At 34.6% G+C, this 11,230-nt stretch overlaps 1 protein-coding gene across 1 annotated transcript; it reads right to left on the bottom strand.

The window, feature by feature from the left end:
• Positions 1–1,011: 1,011 nt before the first annotated feature.
• On the bottom strand, positions 1,012–10,815 carry LSMT-L (Rubisco methyltransferase family protein). The gene is made up of 6 exons (XM_089806945.1): positions 10,034–10,815; positions 2,957–2,985; positions 2,371–2,582; positions 2,100–2,222; positions 1,585–2,001; positions 1,012–1,474 (listed from the first exon to the last, which is right to left on the bottom strand). The coding sequence occupies exons 1-6, from the start codon at positions 10,522–10,524 to the stop codon at positions 1,265–1,267; spliced, it is 1,482 nt and encodes a 493-aa protein (XP_089663071.1). The 5' UTR covers positions 10,525–10,815; the 3' UTR covers positions 1,012–1,264.
• Positions 10,816–11,230: the final 415 nt, after the last annotated feature.

Genomic DNA, 11,230 nt, shown 5'->3' with positions numbered 1-11,230 from the left:
TTAAGTTAGGAAGTTGTTGTTTCTCACCCTAGTTTATTATAATAGGATGATGGACAACGAAATGCTAGAGTGAACAAAATGAAAAAAGATAATTAATTACATATGGTTTTAATAGAGTTTAACATTAATTGACTTCATAGAATAGTTTGTGCATTTGTGTCTTAATAATACAAAATGAGGTTTTATAGAACAAACTAACATTAGGGACTTATAGGGACTTAGTATAAAATTAAATGATGGAATTTCAAATCAGTTGAAAAAGAGAAAAAATTGGTCATACAATTTGACAACTTTAGGTCTAGTCCATTCAGATTCCCTAACAGGACATGACAAGTTTAATCTAATAGTTGTGCAATGCTCTGATACGTTCAGTCCTCCAAAAAAGGAAATTCTTATTTCAATCTTGTTATTGTCTATGTTTCCAAAACTGAAGCATTTTGAATCTGTTATTTGCCTTTGTAAAAGCATAAACAATCATAAAGTTGTTTTAATGTGAGAAGGTAATTCTTTTGCGAAAAATAATAAAGTTGTTTTAATATGAGAAGGTAATTCTTTTGCGAAAAATAACTCTGTTGCAATTCTCTATTTGTACTTCTGTCACGAAGTTCTTTCTCACTTGTGTTTCAAAGTTGAAAAAAAAGGTTAAGAAATATCTTCACTCTGATTCCCCCGTCCGCCAGAGTGAATCCACTTCCAACAGTGAGGCCTACTTTAATATGGGAAGGTTAAACAACTTTCAAGAGCTTTAATAAGAATGATAAAACAATGTCCCAGTCCTCTCTAGATTCCAATTGATGGTTGAGCAATTCAGTTCCCTTTTTCAATTCCAAGCAATAGTCGATGAATACAGTGTCCTGTTTCCAAATATCAAAACAGTAGTACCCATGTATGATTTTTTTGTATTGAATGAATCTAAATATAATGATACAAAGAAAAGACATCAAACAAACTACCAAGAGCAGAAAATAGAAGGGGGCAGGTAATAATACCCAAGTATGTTGCTCATATCAGTGTCTAAAATCAGGCAAGTGGATACTAGTAATTGCCATTCCTCTTAAATATTTAAACATATCTGTATTAGTTATAGTGAACAGGGCGATACTATAATTTGTACATTGACTTTCACTTGAAGTGATAACCGCCAAGAGTATGATTGATCCTACAAACAAAAAAGTTCCCTTAGACCTCCTTGTTTTCTCTAAGCATGCAAGCTAAAACATTATTGCTTGAGAAAACATTTTATAAGCAGTATTGTACAGGTCTACTAGGATTCCCAGAAGATGACATCTCCTTGTTCACCAACAAGACCCAAATCCTTAAGTCTTCTTTCTTGGTAGTATTCAAGCTCATCAAGTTTTCCACTATAACTTTCAAACGAGCTTTGAATTTCCTGTAGCACCCGCTTTTCACCTAGCCTTGTCACTACAGCTACTTCCAATCTGGGTTCTAATTGCTGTCCTAGCAATGCTTCATCCTACCAGGTGCCAACATTCAAAAAAAGTGTATTAGATTTAAATATCACAGAATGTTGCTTAAGCAACCACGCACACAGATATAACCATGGAATCAAAGCACCCACTTTACCTCTTCAACAGTAGTAGCATAACCACCCAGAGCAGATTGACAGCAATCTAGAATCACTTTACAAATAGTTGCCTCGTTGTCTTCACTTACAGGCAAACTTAGGTGGTCCCACACCATATCCCTAAACAATGCTTCCAGCAGGAAAGCATCTGTTCCTCCAAGAGCTATTAGACGCAAGAATGTTAACATGGATTCTGGAAGACCCTGGCCTTGAGCAATATCAAAGTACATTGTGGTTTGCATGCCATTCAACTCAGCTATATCCAGTTTATCAGCAAAAAATGAGTCTGACTCTGAAATTTCCAAAGTCAGAGTAAAGATATCCCTATTGGAATCATTAATGGCACTGCGCTCTACAATCCCATAATCCAATGCCAATTGAGCATTGCTCTTATTCCTCCCATATTGCATAAAGACCTAATCAAATTTTACAGTCAGCTTGATAAAATTTAAGTCACAAAAACAGTGACAACTGGATGCCAAGATTTGTTGGAATCTGAATATGCTTAACATACCTGTTCCCCTACCATTAAAGCAGCCGGTGCTCGCATACTCAATGTTTCTTGGCGATTAAAGAGTCCAGATCCTTTTCTCTCCCAACTAGGCTCTTCTGCGGCTATATTAAACCCATGGTTTACCTGTGTAAAATGGTACCAGATAACACCATTGTTTTAGAATATGAAGCTGCCAGGTTCAGATTGAAGAAAGAATAAGACCTTTGTACATTAGCAGAAAGCATCACAGAACAAATGCATGTTTTATTGCTTGGAGAGAATGAGATCTTACCAAATCTGCCAAGGGAACCAAAGCAAGATTGTCTCCTGTAAGAGGAGGGAATGCCCTAGATCTCAGTATCCCAAAGGCCCAGAGAAAATCCTCCTCTGTAATATCAGAGACAAAAAGATGCCTGTTTGGAGATATTACTTCATCTTGAACCTTCAAAAACTCACTTCGGACATAGTCCTTGTAGCCTAAAGTGCTACTCAGCAACTGAGTTCCTGCTTACATTGTGGTAAATGTTAGTGACGAATTGTTGCAAGAAAGGCTTCCACTCTATTGGGATTTTCACTAGCCCTCTAACCTCTTCCATAATTAGTTGCTAGATCTAGTTCTGTAAGACAGGAAGAAAGATACCTCCATAAATTCAAAGTCTTTCCTACATGTTCGAAGTTTCCCCCTTCGCTTCTAACATAAGGGGCATTGGTTTTAAGCATATGAAAATAACTATATTCTATAACATGCTGACTTTTTAACATTCATATCTTATATCATACAAAAATGGGGATAGAATCATAAACGTCTGATTGATGTGTAACATTTATTTTTGTAGTGGAAATAATAAAGTAGGGACCATATGAGCATGTTCTCTAACCTTGAAGTTCAGCTAGCTCCTCTTCTGACCTGCACTGGAAATTCCAGAGGCATCAAGAAAAATAGATTCTAAATTCATTTGATAAACTTTAACAGCATTTGTCAACAGTTAGCACAGTAAGTGAAACTCAATTCCAGAAGAAATCTAAATTTATGTATTATCGTTGACGCGCGATCAATGATATCACAAGATAATAAACACTGTAAAATTATTAGTTATTGTCAGAAGTCAGTTTTGGCAATTAGTTGGTAGTAGTTGTGATTAGTAGTTTGGATAGTCGGATTCTGCTGTGAATCTTATTGCATGATAATGTAAGGTTGATCAATGAATTGCATCAATATTTACTCTGTCGCCCAAATATCTCTATGCCTCCTTCTATTGATGATCTGCGCATCTTCATAAATATTATTTATAATTATTTTGGTACCTTCAATTGATATCAGAGCCCAGGAAGATAGAAAGAAGTATGCACATATCCTGCAGCGAAGAAACCAGAGCCTTGGTATAATGAGAAATCCACAAAGGAGGATTGCTAGTGTCTGCATGAAGGAAAGCAGAAAAAAAAAAGGAGAAAAGAGTTGAATATGACGAATTAAGAACAGTAGTTTTGATTGCAGCACGGGTGCAGGGGAGAAAAATAAAATAACATTATCCAGCCACTGCTGCGTGAGGAGTCGGTATTGGAGATCATTTGTCTGGGTCACTGTTTTTGGCATAACAGCTTTGGCAGCATGGCAGATAGTTTTTCCTCTTTCAAAGCATGGACAATGTATTGTTGGAAGAGAAAAAAAATATTGTTGGAAAGTAAAGATTGTTAGTTCAATTTTGTGATAGGTTTTCCTCTGAACCTTCCATCACAAAAAAAAAAATATTGTTGGAAAGTAAAGATTGTTAGTTCAATTTTGTGATAGGTTTTAATGAGAAAATGAATTTTTTTGAGAAGTGATAATGAAGTAATTTTTAGTTGACCCCTTGAATATAGTTATTACTGGACGTGAGTGTTGTCGCTGTATAAACCAATGAGAATACACAAAACCAGGTTCGTTCAATATTTATTTTCTTTTCAGTAAAACTGAAAATTTGGTTAATGTTGGTAATTCAAATTTGAATTTGCAATGGAAGTGTGCAAGAAGATTGTAGGAATTTCAGATTGATAGCAGATCAAATTTGGTTACATTTATTTTTGAGATGGCAAATCTTGCAGGTACATCAGGACTGCCAATGCTTAGTTTTGCTGGGTCAAATTTTACTCACTGAAGTAAACAAATGCAAACTTTGTTAAAATCTATGGATTTGTGGATACAGTTAGTATGAGATATGAAGAACCTGAGAAGATTAATGCATAAATAACAATAAAAAATGAAAAACTTTAGCAAAATGAACAAAAAGACAATGAAGCTTTGTTCTTAATTCAAGGTGCATTCAATCAATCAATTTTTCCTCATGTAAGTGGCATTGTACATTTTAACCAGCCATGGTATATTCTTGTAAATGCATATCAAGGTGCTCACACAACTAAGTTGCAAACATCAAGGAAAGATTTTGAAAATGTTAAAATAAGTCAGCCAATGAATTTCTCACAAAATTTGAAGGGATAATAAATTAGATGAGAATTTGGGAGATGATATAAGTAATCAACATGAGTTTGCCTTCCAAATTTGACAATGTTGTTTCTACCATAGAAATTTAAGAGATTCTACATTTACGAAAATTAATGAGTTAAGTGGCATTCTATTAATAGTAGACAAACTAATGAGAAGTATTGAAGAAGCTTTAGAACAAGCATTAGCATCTAAGCAAACATAAGAGGAAAAAAGAATACATTTGCTAAGGTCAATGACTATCATTCCAAATTAAGCATATTGTGGAAAAGGTCCTAGTTTTTATGGAAGAAGTAAAAATTATAGAGTTAGAAGGATACTGACTGAGATAAAAGATGTGTTTTAGTGGTTTCACAGTAACAAATTTTGCCATTATGAGTCTGAATGTTGGCATAAGCAAAAACCATAATTGTACTATTCTATTGTGGGACGATAAATTACATGGGACTAAAAGAAAAGAGCCAACAAAGTAGCAAATGAGAATGGTAAAAATAAATAAAAGATCTGTTTTAGTGGTTTCACAGTAACAAATTTTGCCATTATGAGTCTGAATGTTGGCATAAGCAAAAACCATAATTGTACTATTCTATTGTGGGACGATAAATTACATGGGACTAAAAGAAAAGAGCCAACAAAGTAGCAAATGAGAATGGTAAAAATAAATAAATAAATCTCTTACTCTTATTTCTTTCTCAAAAAAAATAATTTGATCAGTTTGTTAAATGCTTGAACAGAATTATCAAAATGGATATACAATTTAAGATAAGTTACACAGATATGCAGTATGATAGGTGGTCGTCTGTTTCTGCTGCAGTGGCAGAGAAGAGAAATGCTATAGGAGGCAACATTGTTGAAAATGTAATAGGAAATTTAATGTTATGTTTTAAATGCTTTTAGTTTTTTAAGTTTGTAATAACGTCCTACATGTGGTGGCATACCTAGAGTAGCAGTTCGATAAGCTCTCCAGATATAGCCACCTAGGACCAGGTGTGTGGATCTTAAATTATAATAGTTTTTTTAAGTTCGTAGGTGGAGTGTTTAATGATTTTTAGAATCCAATAATAGGTAGTAGGCAGTTTTTGGAATATTCCTGACTTAGAAAACGACTGTCTAATATTCGTAGAAAAAACGTTTCAGATTCTTATCTTTTTTTGGATAGAAGACGTTCTTCTTTTCTAAATAAGAAGAAAACGTTTCACATCCTTTAATTAGAAAAAGAGAGTCAGTTTTAAATAAAGAGTCAGTCGGCTATGTAAGACAACAAATCGAATTTGGAGAGATATGGAATGTTTTTTTCATTTTGTCTTTGTGCAAGTTTTCGATGGTCTGAGTTTTGAACGGATTTTTCTTATCTTCTCACTGGAAACAAGTTGATAGTTTGCAGAAAATTAAAAAGTTTTAGTTTTGGGTCGAATTCGGTATGTTTGCAGAAAATTAGTCTCAGTGCATGGGTAATATCTCTCAAATGAACCGTTGGATTTCTCTCAAATTTTTATATGTTGTTTGAAACCTAGTTACGCAAAATATCAACGGTTGGATTGAGAAAATATTGTCTGGTTCAAAAGTTATACATGTCTGTTCATGAGTCTATCTAGAGACAGCAAGAAGCAATGTTTTGCAGAAAAATGTACTCTGATGCGTGGTCAATATCTCGGGTTTGAACCGTTGGATTTCTCTAAAAAATTTATATGTTGTTTGAAACCTAGTTACGCCAAATCTCAACGGTTGGATTGAGTAAATCTTTTCTGGTTCGAAAGTTATTCATGTCTGAGTGCAGGTCTATCCGGAGGCAGCAAGAAGAAATTTTTGGGGGGATTTATTTTCAAAGTTTTGTTTATTGAATCTAGTGGATGGTTATAGGAATCTTATGAGTTGAGTCTAAGGTATCTCTGGTTGTGTTTTCATAATAATAATAATGATAAGAACAGTTGGTTCAAATCACAATGGGTGATTATAATATATCGTGTGTGATCCTGAATGTTGTAGATGCCCCTTGAAGCAACTCAGTTGAGTGACTGATTCCTCCTGAGTTTTCCAAGGTGTGGCTCTACATCAGTTTCTCCTTCACTTTTCATCAAGCAAGGTGGTCTTGAGTACTACAAAGGTGCATGATAGTCAACTACAGCATCAAAAGTGTGGGTATCTAAATTTTGATGGTATACTTTTGCTTAAGAAGAAAGATATGGATGAAGGATTGTCGTTCCTTGAGAATAAACAAGATATTTGTGAAGAATATTTTTTTCCAAAAACAACATAGAAATACTTTTCTAATTAGTTTGTCCAAGCAGGCACGGAACCTTTTAAACTCAATCATATTGATTTATGCGGTCCTATGGGAGCTCCCTTGATAAATAAATCCAAGTATTTTCTCATTTTCATCGATGATTTTTCTCATTTATGTGGTCCCATGGCAGCTCCCTCACTAAGTTATTCCAAGTATTTTCTCATTTTCATTGATGATTTTTCATAAAAATTGGAGTTAATTGTTTAGTTGACAAATCTGAAGTTTTTGTGAAGAATGTTAATTTCAAACAATTAGTTGAAAAATGGTGGTTAATTGATCAAGGTTATTAGATCAGATAAGGGGGGAGAGTAGAGGTAATTAAGTTTTTGGATTTTCGTAGAGCACATGGGATTCAAAGAGAGTTTACCACTTCCTCCACTCAAGAACAAAATGGGGTTGCAGAGAAGAAATAAATAGAACTGTTGCTGAAATGGCTAGAAGCAGGATGAAAGAAAAGAGCCTAGATAAAAGCTTTTAGATAGAGGCAGTTGCCACCACAGTTTATTTGTTGAATAGGTTCTCCTCAAATGCAATTCATAGAATGACTTGCAAATTATATGATCCTGTCAATAAGAAATTAATCATAAGTAGAGATGTCATGTTTGAATCAATAGCACAGTATATTCCCGATGAAATTGCTAAGGGTATTGAGAAAAATGTGAAGAAATCTAAACCTCTTGGGAACGATGAAGGTGAAGAGGACTCTTGTCTACTTGTGTTTGATGAATCAAAAGTCCTTGATAGAGAAACTTCCTCCTCAAATGTGGAGAGCAGGAAGTATCAGATATATTAAAGGATTGAATAAAGTCATTTTCCATCACTCATGTTGGATACTAAATTTACTGATCAAATGACTGCAAGGTCCCATGCTCAAAGGTGTCATGAAGATTGAAATGGCGTCCATTGAGCGATATGATACACAGGAGTTTGTCAAACTACGCCCTAGTAAGGATTTTGTTGGTACGAAAAGAATTTATAAAACTAAATATAAATCTGATGACTGTAATAATAAGTATAACGCTTTAGGTGGCATTAATTTTCCATAGTGCATTAAATTAAGATGTAAAAGCAACTAGTTTACACTGTGTATGTTTTGTTTTTCAACATTTCAGATCTCACTCAATTTTAGAGAATTTCATCACGATGCTGGTTTTACAAGGCTTGTGAAGCTGTCTTTTATCTAATTAACATGGTCTTTCATTGTATCAAAGACATAATAATAGGGGCACTTATTTAAAGGAAACAGTGATCACACCAAGGTCATGCAAGTTTAATACAAACTTACTCGAGTTTCCTAGAACCTGTGATCGAACGATTTTTTATAATGCCACAACCCTACTTTGACAAATAACCGAGTATCACTATAAAGTTTCCATTATAATTAAGATTAATATGTACCCTATAAATTATAATTGAGATATCTATTATTAAAGGCACTCACTGTTAGAGTTTCTGTTACAAGGGTTAGGGGTTGAGATTTGTAAGCGCATTAAAATTGAAGCTTCATTTAAAATGATATACTGGTCATAGTTTTCATCTAGATTTTTTTGTTTTAAGGCTAAAAGCTAGTTTTGGCTCTGATCACTTTGCTGGCAGTGACCTTGGTGGACAATCTAGAAATTACAAGTGGATATAAAAAAAACCAAAAAAATTGTACATAGGACGTCCAATGGAAACAAGGCATTGTTTTAATTAGAATAGTATATACAGAGTCTGTTTTAAAAAAAGAATTTGAACGATAGAAATGAAATTAGAGATACTGATTAATGCCCTATGAATGCTCATGCTATGCTATTGGTATGTTAAATGAATCCCTTGAGGATCTCAGCATACTTATTGCTTTTAGGGATTCTCTAGGAATATAAGATTTCAAATTACGATTGCAGGGGTGCGGGTAGTGTTGGAAGATAGATTGGGTGGAAGCAACAATTGCCATGTTGCAGTTGATCCTCGTTGCAGATGTGGTTGGGATGATGACAAGCATTCTCTGTAACTCTATCGGTTAGCCAGAATAAATATTCTGTAACATCTCCTTTTCCTTTTTAGTCTCCTGGTTTAACAGCTTAAGAATTTATTTCTCTGACCATGATACCTGTTCATTTAAGTTTCAACACGGACAGTGTACAAATTATTCAATCTTAGCTTCTGGAGAATAATTCCAACAGAGAATGTGCAGTTGCCACCAGCCGGTACATAAGAAATCGCTCCAGCCCCCCAACTACAAAGGCTCGGTAATCTTATCTCTGTACTCTTGGCTAGAGAATTTCTCCTACTCAAAACGGGTGTTGGCCAGAGAAGTGGCCAGTTAGCCTGCAGGTTCGATTGCTAATAAGGTTGCTGCTTTAGAAGAAGATTTGAAATCAAGGTATCAAGATTGTTCATCCTATTATATTTATTGATTATCATTGGATATGCAACTTTTCAATTTTTATTAGGGTTTTACAATGAACTTCTGAGTGATTTCACTAATACATTTCATGTATGCTTCTCTATATCCAGATTTTGAGCTTTGAGCTTGATATTACATTAATATTAGCTTCACAACACTCTTTATAGTAGGAGATGGAGATTCCCCTATTTTACATTCCCATTCATATATGGTTTCTAGAATTTTGGGGGAACTTCAGGCATTATTTTTTGTGTCGAGAATTTTCTAGTCAAAGTATAACAAAGATTTAGTATCCAATGCTCCAGCTACTTGGAATTGTCTCCAATCCTCTTGACCCTGATGTTGTTCTACTGTATGCTCAGTGATTGAGATGCCCCTATTTCTAGAATTTTGGCGGCAGTTTCCAGGCATTATTTTTTATGTCCAGCATTTTCTTGTAAATTATAACAAAAATCTAATATTCAATGCTCTAGCTACTTGGGCTTGCCTCCAATCCTCTGCACTTACGTTATTCTATTTTCCTATTCAAATGATATTTACAGAATTTTGGAGCAACATTTTCGGTCAGGAATTTTAATTATTTTTCCAGTATTTTCTAATTAAATTTTAACAAAGATCAAACGAAAAATGCACTATCGAATGATCAATCCTCTTGGGCTTGTCTCCAATCCTCTTATATTGTTACCATTGACTTAATCTTATGCAACTGGCTAAGTCGTTTTATTACACTGCTGGTTAAGATAAAATTACAATGACAGGCATTCAAAAAGCCAATAAGGAAAAGGAAAATTGAGTAGCCTTACCAAAACATGGGAGAATCCAATGTCTCTGGAAGAATGTTGAGATAAGGCCTCCAGGGAGATTTTAACGTCGACTTTTCCCTGAGCACAAAGAGAGAAATAGCCACCCAAGGTCTCAAACCCTCGCATAGATTCCCAATTTCAGAAGCGTATACTGTATCCATGCTTATCCAAATCTTTTTGGGCACTTCTAAAACGACCTCTCCCTTAGAAATTTTCCTTTGGGCCACCAAACCCAATCTTTGAGGTACAATATCAGGCTTCACCAATGTAGATGAACTTGAGATACCCCCTTCCTCTAACAGCCATTGCCACAAGTACTGAATATCGTCCTTTGATACAACTTTCAAGCCCTGGTTCGCACTGTTCACGGACAAAGCCCTTGTGCTACAAGTCTTGACAGACGTTGTGGACGGCCAGGGTTGCAAGTGGAAAAATTTGATGTTCTGAAGGCACCCTCTCGTGGAAAACAAAGACGTAGAAAGTATGGCCATTGGTTTTATGAGTTTAATTCTGGGTTACACAAAATTCCTTGCATGCGAGCATTCGGTAATAAAAAGCACAGTATCAAATGTAAATATTCGCTGCAATCGTGCAGACATGGACTCGAGAGTTCAGACCCTTTAGTTTCTCCCCGACATTGTTAATGGTTGGCAAATAACTTGCTTTCCAGCTGAAAGACGCCTTTGCAAGTTGAATTGTAATGTTCATATTACTCTTCAGTGGCATTTGGAAGTCCAAAAATCACGGAGGATCGGAACAGAGGCAAATGATACCAGATGGACAATTGCCACGTAGCATCTTATCTATAGCTATATAAAAGCAGATAAGTCTGATTTTCTTCAGTGGTTATTGTTATATTTTTTTTAAATAAATTAAGTCCGGCAAATCCTTACCTTTTTGTGAACATGTAACTATTGTATTTTTTTAATATAAGGAAGGGACTATTCATAAAAAAATAATTGTTTTATTTATTTATTTTTAAGATGAATAGTCATTTTTTATTAAATTAAATATAAAGTTACATATTTGCAAAAAAGATTGACTATAGGACTCTTGGAAATAATCTTTACTATTCAATTAATTGTCAGACTTCTTTTCTGATAGTTTTTATTTCCTGTCAAGTATTAGTTCTAAAAAATTATCAAGTATTCAAATGGAGCGCAAGTGAGAACAACCATGGAAAAGATTTTTTGATTT

The sequence above is a fragment of the Cupressus sempervirens genome, chromosome 10 (assembly GCF_028749045.1).
Source record: "Cupressus sempervirens isolate cs-2001-9-10 chromosome 10, ASM2874904v1, whole genome shotgun sequence".
NCBI lineage: Eukaryota > Viridiplantae > Streptophyta > Pinopsida > Cupressales > Cupressaceae > Cupressus > Cupressus sempervirens.
This window is presented reverse-complemented; position numbering and strand designations above follow the sequence as displayed.